The 18,023-nt window shown below is 38.8% G+C and overlaps 1 protein-coding gene across 1 annotated transcript in view; it reads left to right on the plus strand.

Annotated features, from left to right (window-relative positions):
• The window catches only part of tulp1a (TUB like protein 1a), a 74,304-nt gene extending 57,157 nt beyond the window's left edge, over positions 1-17,147 (plus strand). The window contains 4 exon segments of the mRNA XM_056450021.1: positions 2,304-2,412; positions 2,499-2,597; positions 5,330-5,501; positions 16,634-17,147. Coding sequence (XP_056305996.1) covers positions 2,304-2,412; positions 2,499-2,597; positions 5,330-5,501; positions 16,634-16,767 — 514 coding nt within the window. The 3' untranslated portion in view covers positions 16,768-17,147.
• Positions 17,148-18,023: the final 876 nt, after the last annotated feature.

Consider the following 18,023-nt stretch of genomic DNA (forward strand, 5'->3'; position numbering starts at 1 on the left):
GAAACAACTTTTTCTAGTATTTTAGATATAAATGGAAGGTTTGAAATAGGCCTATAATTAGCTAAGTTGCTGGGTTCCAGTTGTGGTTTCTTAATAATAGGTTTAATAACAGCTAACTTGTAAGGATTTGGAACATGGCTTAAAGATAAAGAAGAGTTGATAATGTTAAGAAGAGGTTCTCCTATAACAGGTAGCAATTCTTTCAGTAACTTTGTTGGAATTGGGTCCAATATACACGTAGCTGATTTAGAGCTATTTATAATTTTGTCTAGCTCTTCCTGTTTTATGATTTTAAAGCACTTGAAGAAGAGACAGTACCATCTCAATGTGATCTCCTGACTAAATAAAGGAAATTAAGGTAATTGTAGTCACATTGCTACATTTTTTAGATTAGATTAGATTCAACTATTGTCATTACACATGTACAAGTGTACAAGTACAAAGCAACGAAATTAAGTTTAGGTCTAATCAGGAGTGCAATAGCTGCAAGTGCAGGATATAGGTAAAAGGTATCAAGTGCACTTATAGAAAAACTTTAGATAATATTTACAGATGGATGTACTATGAACATTATATACAGATTGTATTAGCTATGAACAGAGATTTCTGATAGATGCATATATGTGCAGGTTGCTATTAATAATAAGAGGTATGCAGATAGATATGAACATAATTACAAATGTATATGTACAGTGGGTATGTACAATTCACAATGAATCAATGCAATGTAATGCGATGAATGTGCAATTTTAAATGTGCAAATATTAAGTAGTGCAATGATTATGGGGAATATAAGGAGAGCATATGAGAAGGCAAAGAATCAGTGGGGGGAGTTCAAAAATGAGACAGCTCTGGGAAAAAAAGCTGTTCCTTAGGGCATATTCACACTATGTGCAGTTGCCTTGAACCGTGCTGAATCACGCTTGTACCCCCTCCCCTCTGCCCCGACGACCTGCACTCACATTGCATCCGAGCCAAAGCACGCTCAGTTTAACAGAAGCGAAACGCTCTCACTCAGCACTGTGGTGATTTCTATTGTTATATAATTTTAGTTGTTTGATATTCAGTGGCACACAGTTAAATATTTCACCGAACAGATCAGCCACTTTTGACGCTCATAAATAATCATAAAAGTCCTTGTGCTGCAGGTATTAGGAGGTTTGCTAAAGGTGCAGCTGACATGCAGTGAGGGGTTTGCGTCTTTAATAAACTATGACAGTTCGCGTTCATTGAAAAGTAAGAATGATTAATAAATCCATATGAATCAGTCCCTAAAATGTTACGTCTCATCTTTAGATTTTGGCTCAGGCGTGCTTTCCATTCACACTACAAGCGTACTGCGTCTAAGCCCTCTGGCACACCTCTTTCAACCGGGCCAACTGAACCGCGCCTGAGCCTGATTCAGAACACTCACACTTCTCAAACGAACAGGGAAACTGGGCATGGTTCAGATAGCGTAGTGTGAGTGCACCCTCAGTCTTCTGGTTTTTGTCCGAGGGAGTCTGAAGCACCTGCCGGAAGACAGAATAGAAAACAGAATGTGAGCAGGGTGAGAGGAGTCCTTAAATTACTTTGTGCTCGGCGCAGACAGTGTTTCTTTTAGATGTCCTCTATGGCTAAAAGTTGGGTCCCTGTGATGCGTTGGGCAGTTTTTACCACCCACTGCAGTGCCTTATGCTCAGCAATAAAGCAGCTTCCATACCAGACTGGGATGCAGTTGGTCAGGATGCGCTCTATTGCGCATTGATAGAAGTTCACCAAGATGGCTAAGGACAGCTGGTTCGTCTTAAGTTGTCTTAAGAGAAAGAGACGCCGATGAGACCTCGTGACTAGGCTGGAGGTGTTGGTGGACACCAGGACAAGTCCTTTAAGATGTTGGTTCCCAGGAACTTGAAGGATAAGACAGGCTCAACTGCCATCCCAGTGATGTGAATGGGATCATGTGACCCTACTCGTCCCTCCCTGAAGTTCACAATGAGCTCCTTAGTCCTGGTGGTGTTAAGTAGCAAACTATTGTCTGTACTCCAAGTGACCAGATGCTGTATCTGTGTATATATATATATATATATATTTTTTTTTTTTTCCAATATATGCACCCCTAAATCATGTTATCCATAAAAAGTAACTGTAGTCTTATTTTAATTATGTTTAGTTTCCAAAGTAGTTCACTCTAGTTACAAAGTTACAAGTACAGTACTTGATTTTTGTAATCTGATTACTTAATCCAGATTGCATTTAATCGATTAATTACCCAGCTATGCATTATTACTGAGCAACCAAACTTTTTTTTATATTCCTTTCAGGTCCAATCTTATGGGTACAAAATTCACAGTGTTTGACAACGGCCTCAACCCTGACCGCGCCCTCAGAGACATGTCTAACGCCAGGCAGGAGCTAGTGGCTATCATTTATGTGAGTTTTCACTTCTACTGCACAACAGTTTACATGGAGGTAAATGGACAGTCTGTTTTAAAATAGATGCTTGTATTTGTGTGCAGGAGACAAATGTATTGGGGTTTAAAGGGCCCAGAAAAATGTCAGTGGTCATCCCGGGCATGGATGATGAAAATGAGCGAGTGCCGATACGTCCACGAACTGTGAGTTACTGCTGTATATTTGAATTCTGATATGTAACAGCAAGTATATTACAACTACTGACTACAACCCCAAATTAGAAAAAGGTTGAGACAGTATGGAAAAAGCAAATAAAAAAGAAAGTACATTTGGACATTTCACAGTCAACAGTGCATAACATAATTAAAAGATTCAGGGAATATGGAGGAATTTTATTGCGTAAAGGACAAGGGCGCAATCCTATGCTGAATAACTATGATTTCTGATCCCTTAGTCAGCACTGCATCAATAATCGTCATTCGTCTATAAGCGAGATCACCATTGGCTCAGGACTGCTTTGGCAAACTTTTGTCAAGCACCACAATACATTGTTACATCCACAGATCCCAGTTAAAACTGTACTGTACCTAAAAGAAGCCCTATGTTAATAATGTCCGGAAGCACAGTCGAGTCCACTTCTCTGGGCTCAGTGGCTCCTTGGATGGACCATCACACAGTGAAAATGTGTACTGTGGTCAGATAAATAAGTATTTAAGGTATTTTTGGGGAGAAATGGAAGTCGTGTGCTCCGGACCAATGAATACAGGGATATTGGCATTTCCCATACTGTCCCAACTTTTTGGGGTTTGGGGTTGTAGTATAAATACTCGATTTGTATGAAAATGTATGATATATATACAGTATATATATATATATATATATATATATATATATATATATATATATATATATATATATATATATATATATATATATATATGTGTGTGTATATATATGTGTATATATATGTGTGTGTGTGTGTGCGTGCGTGCGTGCGTGCGTGCGTGCGTGTGTGTGTGCGCGTGTGTGTGTACAGTTTAAGTCAGAATTATTAGCCACCTTGGAATTTTTGAAACCTCTTTGAAAGTCCCCTTGTTTTTATTTTTTAAGTATTTCCCAAATGATGTTTAACAGAGCAAGATAATATTTTTTTGTTTTGGAAAAAGTCTTATTTGTTTTATTTCGGCTAGAATAAAAGCAGTTTTAATATTTTTTTAAATCCATTTTAAGGTCAAAATTATTAGTCCCTTTAAGCTATTTTTTATTATATATTTTTTTGATATTATGATTAGAAATGTGTTGAAAAAAACTCCATTAAACAGAAATTAGGGTAAAAATAAACAGGGGGGCTAATAATTCTGACTTTAACTAATATATATATATATATATATATATATATATATATATATATATATATATATATATATATATATATATATATATATATATATATATATATATATATATATATATATATAAGGCCAACTTATAAAAGGTCAACGCAGATTGCAAATAAATATACTAATTAGCTACAAAATGTAAAAAAATTTACTAATTAGCAAAAATTTAAATTTTTTAAATAATAAATATTTTTTGTGATAAATGTAATTTGTACGATCTCATTTGTACACTTTAGTATGATTTTCTCATCTTCCAATGAACCCTGTTTGGTTTAGGATTGTTTTGAAATTGTATATTTTTTTACAAATGAAATTTTAAGAATTTGCATGAATTACCCTGACAAAATGTTAAATAGTTACGTTTCCTCTTGAAATTGGTTTGGATTGTGTTGGTAAAATCACAGCATAGGCTTATTGGCAAAATGTGCTCCTTCAAATACATATCTATCAAAAAATCACTGAAGTTAAAGCTGAAAAAAAAAACACTGATGCCAATAAAACACTATAAACTGTAATGTTTTATTATTATTGTTTTTTTTTTTACAAAAGTGATTACAGGGCCAAATTATTATGCATGTCTGTAAAGCCAGCATCATGCAATTATAAAATTTTGCTAACTTATTAAAACATTATTATTATTATTATTATTATTATTATTATTATTATTATTATTATTATTATTTAATAATGCATAACCATTTAAAAAGCGATAGTTCACCAAAAATTTAAAATAAAAATTACTATTTATTCATCCTCAAGTGGTAGGTAATGAGTTTCTTTATTCTGTTGAACACAAAAGAGGAATTTGGTGTCACGGTGTTGCAGTGGGAAGCATGATGTCCTCACAGCAAGAAGGTCACTGGTTCGAGCCTTGGCTGGGTCAGTTGGCATTTCTGTATGTAGTTTGCATGTTCTCCTCACGTGAGTTTCCTCCGGGTGCTCTGGTTTCCCCAACAAATCCAAAGACATGTGGTATTGGTGAATTTGGAAGGCTAAATCATCCATAGTGTATGTGTGTAAACAAGTGTGCATGGATGTTTTCCAGTGATGGGTTGCAGCTGGAAGGTTATGCGCTGTGTAAAAACATATGCTGGATAAGTTGGTGGTTTATTCCACTGTAGCGACCTCCGATTAATAAAGGGACTATGCTGAGTAGAAAATGAATGAATGAATGAATGAAAAGAAGATGTTTTTAATAAAGCTAATAACTGATAAAGAATGACATTTATAGTAGGAAAAAACAAATAATATGGAAGACAATGGTTACTAGTGTCCAGTTTTCTTCAAAATTTCTCTTTTTGCATCCAACAAAAGAAAGAAACAGGTTTTGAACAAGTAAAGGAAAAGTAAATGATGACAGAATATAATATCGAGTGAACTATCCCTTTAAAGCCATTGAAGAAACGTTTATATTAATATGTACTAATAAAATCTTTAATGATCATAATGGTAAGAAACTTGACTTTTTACAGAAAAAGGAAAAAGTACTAGATTTAAAAATTAGAGGAGCATACCTTTTTTTCTTTTTCTTTCAGGAGAACGACACTATACTTGTGCGCTACCAGAACAGACAGATGGACAACCTGATTGAACTTCACAACAAAACTCCTGTTTGGAATGACGACACGGCATCATATGTGCTCAATTTCTCCGGTCGAGTCACGCAGGCCTCAGTGAAGAACTTCCAGATCGTTCACAGCAAAGACAGTGAGTGATACTGCACATTTTCTTATTCTTCGGTTTCTTTTTATAACTCTTAATATCCTTCAACTCTTAAAGTATGCCCATGCCTTCAGGGAAGAAAAAAATCCATTGATGGAATTACCTGATCATTCAGTATATTCAGGTAGTCAGCAGACCTCCATCTTTGGGCACATAATGCTGCTGAATCTAAAGTAGACCTGACCACATGATGCATTTCTAGATTACAACACTGCCTCCACAGGCTCGTATTATAGACAATAAGCATGATGGGTGCAATACTTCATCCCCCTTTCTTCTTACCCTGAGGCACCCATCACTCTGGAACAATGAAATCAATTAATCTTTATTTCTATAGCACTTTTACAATGTAGATTGTGTCAAAGCAACTTAACATAGAAATTCTAGTAAATTGAAACTGTGTCAGTCCAGTTTTCAAAGTTGAAGTTCAGTTTAGATTAGTTCAGTGTAGATTAAATTTCATTCCTGAAAGTCCAAACACTGAAGAGCAAATCCATCCAAATGCTCAGCTCCACAAGTCCCAAACCAACCAAGTCAGTAGCGACAGTGGCAAGAAACAAACTTCACCAATTAACGAAAGTGAAGGAACAAACCTCGAGCGAAACCAGGCTCAGTTGGGCACGACCATTTCTCCCCTTGCCAAGCTTACTGTACAGAGATGCAGTCTAGGCACCGGAGGCTGTAGAACACTGGTTGTCCATCATGGAGAAGCTGCAGGTGTGTATAGGTCACTGGCAGCTGTTCAGGCTGGCCCACAAGATCAGTGCAGAGACTTGTCTGTCACTGGCATCTTACAGGAATCAGTTCTTCTTCGGGAGGGGAACTTCAATGCTATGTGGAAACTTCCACCATGGGGGATTTCATCAGAATCCAATCATCTGGAGGATACAATTGGGCCAATGAAATGCCAATGAGTTGGCAGCATCAGCATGCACAACATTAGTGGTCCAGAAGCACCATCTCTGGCTAAGCCTGGCAGATATGCGCGAAGTTGACAAAGTTCGCTTTCTTTACTCGCCCATGTCCCAGGCTGGCCTGTTTGGCGACACCGTCGGTGAATTCACCCAGGAATTCACAGCGATGCAGTTGGATGCGATGGGCAGAGTAATATATCGGCGGGAACGTAAAACCCCCCCCGCCGAACAATCCACTGCTCCTGCGCTTCCGGGCAAGCGGCAGTGTCGAGCACCTCGCAGGCAACCAGCGCTTCTCACCCCAGGGCGCCGCTAAGTCTGGTAAATGGACCATGAAGCGTCCCTGTGATGGGCCATCTGGAGAAGAGGGAACTTGCTTTTTCCCCGGCACTTCCTCCAACGGTGCTTAAAAACGCCATCAAACTCCAAAGAAGCCTTTTTTTCTTTCACTGGATGTGACAGCCCGAACACTGTCAGTCTGGAACGCTATGCCTTCCAGTTCACAGGATTAGTGCACTTCGTCAGTGGCTTGCGAAGTGTGGGAGGACGGTCTCCCTTCTCTCAGACTCCCAGCCGCTCCCCCCTGCACTCCCCGGATCAACCCTCCCACTCCGCGCTGCCCCACCACTGGTGGCGCTCATGCCGATGATGCCACTAGCGAGGGCTCTGCCTACCTGGTTAGCGTGGGTCGCATTGACTCATTTTGCGCGATCAGACTCAGCTACGCGATTCAATTCACGAAACAGCCTCCCAAGTTCACGAGCATGTATTTCTCCAGGGGCAGCCCTGTGTCCTCCCCTGTCTTACGAGAGGAGATTTCAGTCCTCCTGGCGAAGGATACAATCGAGCCGGTCCCTCCAGCCAAGATGGAGAGCGGGTTTTTAGCCCATACTTCATCGTACCCAAAAAGAGCGGTGGGCTACGGCCAATCCTTGATCTGCGCATTTTGAACCACTGTCTTCACAAGCTACTGTTCAGAATGCTTATGCAGAAGCGTATCCTCTGGTGCATTCGTCCTTGGGAACTGGTCCCACCAATATTATTTCAGAGGCTCCTGGAGCATATGGCATATGCAGCTGCCATCTCTTCGCTCGGGTGCCCCATATGAGACCGCTTCTGCATTGGCTTCATGTGAGCGCGCACCGGGTGCCTGTCACTCCGCTGTGTAGCAGCACCCTCAACCTCTAGACGGACCCTGCATTTCTACAGGCCTGTGTGCATCTAAAACAAGTGTCCAGGCATGTCATTGTTTTGACGCATGATTCCACTTGCGCTGGGGGGCCAGGTGTTGTGGGCATGCAGCTGTGGGTCTGTGGTAGGAACCTGGTTGCATTGACATTTTAATCGCCTGGAGCTGTTGGCAATGTATCTCACGCTGCACCGTTTTTTAACTGTGCTGGAGGAAAAACACATGCTGGTCAGGATGGACAGCATGGCGACATTGGCTTATATCAACCCCACGGGGGTAGCCGCTGAGTTAAACAGGACGAGGAACAGGTCTGTTTATTGCACCTCCCTGACTCAAGCGGACCTGTATTTCAACTCTCCTCGTGATGGCCCCACCCTGGCACATCCCCTGGAAGAAGCTTCTTCTCTGGGACAGGTACCATTTGGCACCAGCGCCCAGATCTATGCAACCTCACGTATGGTCCATAGATGGTGTGCAGAGGACTTAGGTGACCTACCGATTAGGTGATTAACACCATCAATCAGGCTAGAGCACCGTCTATGAGGCATGTCTACACCTAGAAGTGGAGTTTATTTGCTGTGTGGTATACTTTTCCCCAAGAAGGACCCCGAACATGCCAGTTCAGTGTGATGTTATCCTCCTTCAGTTGGTTGGAGCTAAGGCTGTCCCCTCCACACTGAGGGGTTGGTGTTATGATCATCCCCACTCTGAGGATGCAGCAATAATGGAACACTGGGAAAACATCACCTCCAGGTCACAGAGGCACGAGACGTGGATATTAATTCTATCCTGTTCCCCTCTCATACCCACTTGGAGATCTCTCTTAGGAGAGGCTTGCTCGATCCACTCAACTCAGTATCTTTAAGATTTCTGTCCAGGTAGACAGCTCTGCTGGCCGTGTTGGCATCAGTCAAATGAGCAGGTATCTGGAGGCATTTTCGGTCAGCGAAATGTGACAGCGTTTTGGGCCAACCCACTCGTATGTTTTTCCTCTTTTATGAGACCCCGGCCCACCTAGGTGTCCTAGGTTCCTACAGCATTCTTTTTAGCTATGTAGTGAACCTGCAAGTGCTGCCCATGGGGGAGGCAGAACCCAGTCCCTTTATTGCTGTGTCCTGTTCGTGCTTTGCGTATTATACGGACTGTACTCAGAGCTTTAGATCCTCTGAGCAGCATTTTATCTGTTATGGTGATTGGCAAGGGAAGTGCTGTATCCAAACTGAGGTTGGAACAAACCCACTGAACAGTGGATGCCATCCCCCTCGCTTATCAGACTCAGGGCGAGCAGTGTCCCCCAGGAGTGAGAGCGCACTCCACTCAGAGCACGCATCCTTTTGGGCGTTAACACGCAGCGCCTCTCTAACAGACATTGTAGAGCTGCGGGCTGGGTGGCACCTAATACATTTGCGAGATTTTTTTAATCTTGAGTAAAGTTGATTTCCTCATGTGTGCTGGGAAACCCCGATGAATGAGGAAATTTGGTTAGGTGTTGTAAAACGCTTGCTGCGCCTTTCTCTCTAACACAGAGCTATGTGCTCTTTCTCACTGTCAGTTGAGTTCCCCACTTGGCGAACTCTGCAGAGATTCCTCCGAGGTCCCCAGTATCTGACTCAGCGGAGGAGTCAGGTAATGGCCCGTTATGTTGTTGGCATGCCCTCTGGTCAGCCAGCATTCTGGGTAAAAGTGCCTGCTATGTGTGATCCCCACTGGCGATGCCATATGCTTACTCAGCCACAATGTAGTCCCCTCTCTTAGGCGGGCTTGTGTCTTCCCTCCCTGCTATCTTTTCATATGAGCACTCCCCCTTCTCAGGGCTAGTCCATATGTCTTCTCATCACCAGGTCTCCCCATTCGGGCAGCAGGTGGCCTCTGCAGCATTCTTCTTATCTGGACCGCACACTTTCCCAATGTACTGTCGTATTAAAATTCCTAGAGTTTAACTAGGTGAATTTTACGATTCCAGAAAAATATATCTAAATATGTAAAACTTCTTAATAAGTGTGATAAGTAAGGGCCAGGGAACACATTGGAGGACTGCACCTCTGGTAATGCAGGTGCGCTCACGCTCTTGGCTTCAATCATTGTGACATTTTCCATAGATTTCCCCATAGTGGAAGTTTCCACATAGCATTGAAGTTCCTCTACCTGTTCCTTCGGCACCATGATCGCCCCTTAACTGTTAGCCGTGAAAGGCTCTTCAGCTAGAAATGGATGCCCCAGCTTGGCACGTGCATTGCTTATATGCAAGATGAATTGTAAGTAGCACCAGCTGTGCATGCTAACGCTGCCAACTCATTGGCATTTCATTGGCCGGATTGTATCCTCTTTCAGATGGTTGGATTTTGACAAAATCCCCCATAGTTACATCTTTAAGCATCATATCAAACTGAAGCCATATTTTTTCTGATAAGCCTTGCTGATACTGTAAGTGATTTTCTACACAACTCTTTAGTCCCAATCCATTGAGTTCCCTTTGTGTTATGTGCATGTGAAATGCTCATACTTTTACATTTACTCAGGGGCCATATGCATCTATGTAAACACATGAAAACAACACTAACATTATAGCAGACACTGTAAAAAGGTCATTCCCAGCCCGTAGACTTTTCTGACAGGGTATTTAAGTGTCATGGAGTGTCTGTATGTTGTGGAACTGCTGTACAAGAGTTATTATAATGGATTATAGACAGCGAAATTTAACGTTTTTTTTTTCAGCATTTTTTTTCTTTAAATACATAAAGGTAAAACATGAACGCAGTTATGAATATATTAAAACATATGCTTGTTTGTTATAAAAATTCATAATCCTTACTTTCGGGTTCAGCTATACTGCCGTTGTGGCTGGTGTGTTCTGGGAAATTTTCTTACCCATTGGTTTCAAGTTTGATCCTGAAAAATCTCCATTCGAAAGGCTATTCACCCCTTCCTCTTAGCCCTACGCCTTCATGCTAAAGAGAATTGGGACACCCCATCCCTTGACATGAACGCACAAAATGAAGGGACGGGGTAAGGGGAAGGGCTAAGGGGTAGAATTGGGATTGGGCCTAACAATCATATTACATTCAAATCCCCCCTTTTCACCATTCTGATGCTCAGTGTAACTTTCAGCAGATCATCTCAACCACATCTGCATACTCGCTGCTTTTATCATTGGCTGATTATACATTTGCTTTACCAACTAATAAAGAGGCCAGATCCAGAATATAAAAGACTTATGTAGAATTAATTTTTACATTTTCATTGATTTGCTGGTTTGTCTTTTTAAAGGTTAAACAAACAAACAAAAAAACTCCTTTTCAAATATTTAAAATATTGCAGCAAAGTGTTGGGAATAAAATTAACTGGGTTATTATATTTTTATGAAATACAAGTGTTAAAGAGCCCCTTTTATGGGTTAGTGAAAATTTTCTTACATGACTTGTAGGGTTGGATATCGTTTGGGTTTTTTTTCGATACCAGTGCTAAATCGATACATTTAAAACGTGTGCCTGAACCGAAACGGTGCTAAAACGGTGCCTGAACCGATACTTTTTAGCAACAAAATTATGGTGGATGACTCTAGAAAAATCTTTATTTGACAAAATCTTTTAAAGAATAATTTTAATAGAACAATATAATTTAAGTTTAAAGTAAATATCAATTCATATTTTATATATTTAAATTACATTAATATATTTCCTTTGATAATTTGTTGGTTAGCATGAATTTAAGATTTGCATCATGACATTACATTAGCTTACTACTAACCTGTGCAGGGGAAACGTACTTTTGGGAGCACATTTTAACATATATATCACAAAATACTTTAAAAATTATTCAAAGACATTTTTTTGTGCACCACTCTGCAGTCTTCATAAACAAGATTATTAAATTACTTAAACTCATAATCTTCCTTTTTAATTTATTTGTCAAGTAACTTTGTACTGGTTTAGGATAACACATTTCTAACATTCAAGTACATCAAGGCACATTGTTGCATCCGTAAACTATAACAGATAGGCCTACAGTTGAAGTCAATTTATTTTGCCCTCCCATTCATTTAAAATAATGTTTCTGAAAATTTTCATAGTGTTTCCTAAAGAAATAATTATTCTGGAGTCATAATAAATCCTATTTCTTATTGTTTATTTCGTAAATAAAAGCAGTTTTTAATTTAAATAAAATAAGGTCAGTATTATTAGCCTCCTTTATATTTCCTGTATATTTTTGATATACACAACAAATCAGTTACAGATTAATTTGACAAATTATTTCAACTTTCGTAGTTAACTGATTACACTTTAATCTGAATAAAAGACTATTAAACACATAAAGGAATTTTGTCTGAAAACAACTGTCTTGCAAAATAACTAGTAAAATGTTATGCCCTAACTGTCACTATGGGGAAGATAAAAAAATATTAGATATTATAAAATTGTTATTTAAACTATTATGTTTAAAAATGTGCTGTAAATTAAGATAAAAAATTAATGAAGGCAAAACTAAATGAGTTGTATATGACTTACATGAGCGTGACTGAAAACTACATTTGATCAATGTGTTACATCTGTTCTTTGGTACTTGCCGACTGTTTGTAAATTCAATACTGCATTTCCTAACATAAAATTATGTACACTCTATTTCTGATTCATAATAGTCTCTGCAAGATTGACAAGATTGAAAGTGTTAAAATCGCTTTTGAAAACAGAAGTCTAATATCATCAACAGTGGATATTTTGATAGTGTTTCACAACATGAACATGACTGAAGTTTAATCTTTTTATTACCTGTGTCAATTTGGGCATCAACTTCTGATGAATGCGGGGAACTGATGCACGCATCACCTTAACAGAGAGAGCAAGTACCGTGAAAGCAGAGGGAGCGAGTGCCCGAGGGAGCGATTGCATGTGATACCTAGAGCACGCGAGAGAGACATTCCTTTGCATATTTGAGCCATCAAATGTGTCATTAAGTTTGACATGATTCCCCCTTACACACAACTTTTGTAAAGCTTGTTGCTGTGTCAGAATCCTTGCTTGTAAAATATGCTATAGAGTGCTTAGTTTAAGCAAATTCGATGAATCATGTGTGTTGATCTGAAGAGTGTCGCTCTCGCTCACCAAAAACCTAAGTTTTGTTCTCTAAGCAACATTAACAATTGCCAGACATCGCCTGTCTGTATTTCTCAAAGTTGTTTAGAAATAAATGTTTAGAGATGGTGTGACACAACGCCTATGTGTGCCTCTGATGCACCCCTTGATGCTTCTTACGTCCTAGTCGCAGCACCAGTGGCACCGAAATTCATTTGCTGACTTGATCCGGTACAAACCGGTTACAAAAGTACTGGTGCTATAATGGCACCTGGTTTCGGTACCCAACCCTAATGACTTGTGTAACACAGCTCTAAGATAATTGAAACCATCCAATTGAGGTTTAAATCTGAAAGTGCACAGTGTTTAAAATTGTTGTTTCTCAAAAAAAAAAAAAAAAGAGTTGACTCAGTTGTTTGAAAGATTCACCACATTTGGATCTTTAGCCATTTCAATGTGACGTTCGACACAAACATTGCCACGCCCATTTGATGCACATGTCGATGCCACGGTCAAAGTTCAAAATAGTTAAACATTTACAACTGCTTTTGATTAATACTGACTGTTATTGTTATCACTTGAAGTTATGGTTAAGAATAGAGCAATATGCTGGTGTTACTGCATTGCTTTAAAAAGTTTGAATTGGGCTCACACATATACTTTGTGAGACAACTTTATATCTCCTCTCAACCTGATAACTTGTATGAATTTACGAAATTAACAGATTGTATAGCTGATTTCAAAAATTGGATGACTAATAACTTCTTATTACTAAATTCAGATAAAACTGAGGTCTTGCTTATTGGACCCAAAAACCTCACACACAAAAACCTAGAACACTGTTTAACCTTTGATGAATTCTTAGTTCAGTCCTCATCTTCAGTCATAAATCTGGTTTAAAATGGTTGGCCCAACTGAGCCTGGTTTCTCTCAGGGTTTTTTAATTCTTTACTTTCGCCAGTTGGTGATTTTTTTTCTTCGCCACTGTCTTGCATGGTTCGGGACCTGTAGAGCTGTGCATCGATGGATTGCTTTTCAGTGTTTGAACTGTGAATAATAAACCACACTGAACTGAACTAAACTGAACTTCAACACTGAAATCTGGACTGACAATTTTTCAATTTACTATAATCTATAATATAGCTGCTTTGACACAATCTACATTGTAAAAACGCTATAGAAATAAAGATTAATTGAATTGCATGGCCGCTGTCTATAAATAAGAACAGTCTGGGTCTTAAAATCAATCACCGCAGATTAGCATCATGAAAATGAGTGGTTTGGAAAAAATGTTTGCAACATAGGCTCATTCTGAAAATGTAGCCTATATACATTTCTAGAGATTGTGAATTATGTAGACAGAAGTATATGGCTGCATTTCGTCATTAAAACCAAAGCTACAGGGCGGTATGACGCCATTCTTTTTTGCGCTTACCAGCTGACGGCTTTCACACTGTTACCAGTTCGTCCCGTTAGCTTGCCATATATGTCGGCAGACTTAGATGCAGAGAGGAGTTGACCATGACAACGGGGTTCGAGTCTGTCGAAGAATGGTATCAGAAAGTGGGTTAGACAAAACAGAATCGGATCGGGTCAATTGGTGCTTTTGAAAACACTATTGGTTGGGTTTAGGGAGGTTGGTCAGTCGATCAGTCAGTCAGTCTCTCAGTCTCTCAGTCAGTTTAATTAGTGTGGCCTCTAGTGAATTTATGCAAGAACAGCAGGCGTGAATGGCACTCACAAGAGAATTTTGACATCTCAAAAAGTGCACACAGAGGCCTCTGGTGGATTCATGAAAAACAAAAACTGCAAAAAAACAAAGCTCCTGGGATGTATTTGGCGCTCTCCAGAAATGTATATAGCAGTATGTTCTCAGATCGAGCCTGAGCTGAATGTATTGCTTGTCAAATCATATAGGAGTCATTGGGATAATTAGCGAAAAAAGTGTTTTTTAATTAGTGTAGTTAGTGGAAGTGTTTTTTTTAACCTTGCATGCATATCAGCATGTTGTTGGAGACCCGCAATACCAAACTATGAACTTTTATAGTGCATTATAGGGGCTTATTAAAAAAGGGTCTCTCTTTACAATAAGGTTCATTAGTTAAAGGGCACCTAGGTTACCCCTTTTTCAGGTTTATTTTGAATCTTTTGTGTCTCCAGAATGTGTCTGTAAAATTTCAGCTCAAAACAACCATCAGATTTTTTATTATACCTTTTATTATACCTATAAGTTCTAATTTATACATTTTTGCACCAGGAGGCAGTTTTGTTGTACTGCTCCTTTAAGGCTAGTCCTCCCCGCCCATGTTTCTACGTGCCTTTCTGCGTGCCTTAATCTCCTCCCTTGGCAGATTCAGACAACAGACAGACATAAAGGAAGAAGATATAGCTTTTGTGAGAAATACTTCAGTGAGAACTTACCAATGAGTATTTGTTGTAGAGTTGCTACGATGAGTCACACACAAGTTCACGCACACACACACAGATACACACACAGACACAGCGTGGACAAGACACGCACACACAGATACACACACACACAGCGCGGACACGACACGCACACACACAGATACACATAAACAGACACAGCGCGGACATGACACGCACACACACACACAGAGACACAGCGCGGACACGACAAGCAGAGATTTGCACTCTTTTTGCACGCAAATGTGACAGGCTACAGGTTAACCTCCGCTGCTGTATGGATATCTGTTATGTTAATGTACAAAATAAACCTGATTTAACGTCCACAAAGTGGGATTGAAGCGTCTTCTTTTATAATTGTTCTGACACGCGGCTGTGCTGATGAAGTAAATCTGAAGCGAATCGCTATAATTCATTACACACATGCACTGTTTTAAAACATTTTAAACTTGTAAAACTCACTCTTGATCACATTTGATGATGATTGATGATCCTAGCGAATTGAACAGACCTTTTATTCCCGGTTGCTTTGCGCTCATCCTCTCTTGTTGATTTGATTATACACGTGACTACTGGGACATGTTAATACGCGCAGCTGTCAATCAATTTAGTGGGCGGGGGGACCGCACTCCTACGTCGTTGCAGTCGGTCTGAAAACCGCTCCAATTGTACCACCGTTTTTATGTTGTTAAATTGAAAAAAAAGGACTGGGTGTGTTTATATCACCCCAAAATGACGGTCTATACACCATACATGCACATATGTCTGTCCAAACAGCTTGAAAAGTAGATTTTTCACCATAGGTGCCCTTTAATGTTAATTAATGCATTTACTAACATGAACAAACAATGAACAATACATTTACTAAAGTATTTGTTCATGTTAGTTAACATTAGTTAATGAAAATACAGTTGTTCATTGTTAGTTCATGTTAACTCACGGTGCATTAACTAATGTTAACAAGCATGGACTTGGATGTTAATAATGCATTAGTAAATGTTCAATTATGATTAATAAATGCTGTACAAGTGTTGTTCATGATTAGTTCATGTTAGTAAATGCATTAACTAATGAACCTTATTTTAAAGTGTTACCAAAAACAGAAAGTACATTAGATTACATTTGACATATCTCATTCGCCTTTTGATTAATTTCAAACTCTTCCCTCAGGATCTATAGTGTCCCCTTGACAAAGACACATTTAAATTTTCATTTGTTTCTCATGCTATTGGCTACTTTGGAAGAGGTAGTTGATGTTTGTAGTACTATTATTGTTGCGTATTGTCTTTTATGTGTGTTATGAACTCTGACAATCCACTAGGCTGCAGAACAAATCATGTCAAAGGGGGACAATTATGTTTACAGTAACAGTAACACATACCTGTCAACATTGGGATGTGAAAATAAGGGATATACCTTTACAGGATGACAGCGAGATACGGGAGAATCCAGGGAAAAACGGGATGGTTGACAGGTATGGCAGCAGTAAAACCTAACTGTAAACCCTTTCTTTTTCAGACAGCTACATTGTGATGCAGTTCGGGAGAGTGGCAGATGACATGTTCACTCTGGACTATAATTACCCCATGTGTGCGGTGCAGGCCTTTGCTATTGCTCTGTCCAGCTTTGATGGCAAATTGGCCTGTGAATGAACACACGACACACAATTTTTCATAAGCTGGAGTTTCTATGTAACAAGGAAATTGTGATGATGTGGGACATTTTTGGGGGGATTTTCACTGTGCCTGAATGTGATGAACATAGGCATTGCGCATGCATATGTGCTGCATAGATAAGATGAATGCAGGGTACATAAAATGACTGTATGACTTTATCTTATGTAGTATTGAGATTTATAAGTGTTCTGATGATTTTTTTTTTTTTTACATCAAAGGTAAATAATTAGTGCACTATATGTTTCGGTTGTCAAACATATGACAATACTCTGGGGTGTAAAGCATATGAAAACATATAGTACATGAGTGTGCATTTAAGTTTCTTTCAAAAATAAAAAAAATCCAAATGACTTTCTATAAATCCTTCTGTTATGTCTGTTTTGTTCTGTTTATGACTTTTTATTTTATTTATTTTTTTTGAGCATGCATTAAAAAAATCAAGGAAATGTGTTTTTTTTTTCAAGAAACAGTGTATTTAAGCTACATGATTGCATAAAAGATCATATGACACATTTTAATGCTGTAAAACATGGCTTAATGCTAGTGTCATTCTTTGCTCACTAATTAAAAATGATGAGAAATGTATGAATTATTCTATAATAATAATTATTTGTACATTTTTGGTCACCACTTATTTTATCACACAATGCTCACTACTAACAAACCATGAACTTTATCTTTTATTTATTTCTATAAGTACCTTATGATGAATTGGAGAAGTTGTCCTTAGGGTGGTGCTGTTTCAACAAGTCTTTATATAGTCAATGCACCACCTGTTTGAAGGTTTGAATGTGTTCAGTAAACTTTTCCTCTCCATAATTAATATTGAAATAAAAAGTAAAAATGACACCTTTTTTCTCTCTGAATTCTTCAACTATCAACAAATATATCAGTTTGACACTTTTAATTGCTCCTTTGAGTTGTAAACCATGCACTGTGCAAAAAAGTCACTTTTAACATCAGCCAGTGCATCGGCTATAGTTATCTGTTTGACCATCTATTAGGGAATAGGATATGGGAAACCTGTTTGGAAACAGTTGCTATTGCAATTTCTTTTTTTTTTTTTTTTTTGGAAGTTTGGGGTCACTTAAATTAGATGTAAATTGGATATATCTTATACAATGTATATATAATTTTTTTATCATGATAGAGTTTACAGTGTTTTATGTATGTGATGGCACTACAAGATAGTTTTACTGTTAACTAGTTTACAAAACAAAAGCCTGAACAAA

The sequence above is a fragment of the Danio aesculapii genome, chromosome 23 (genome assembly GCF_903798145.1).
Source record: "Danio aesculapii chromosome 23, fDanAes4.1, whole genome shotgun sequence".
Classification (NCBI taxonomy): Eukaryota; Metazoa; Chordata; class Actinopteri; order Cypriniformes; family Danionidae; genus Danio; species Danio aesculapii.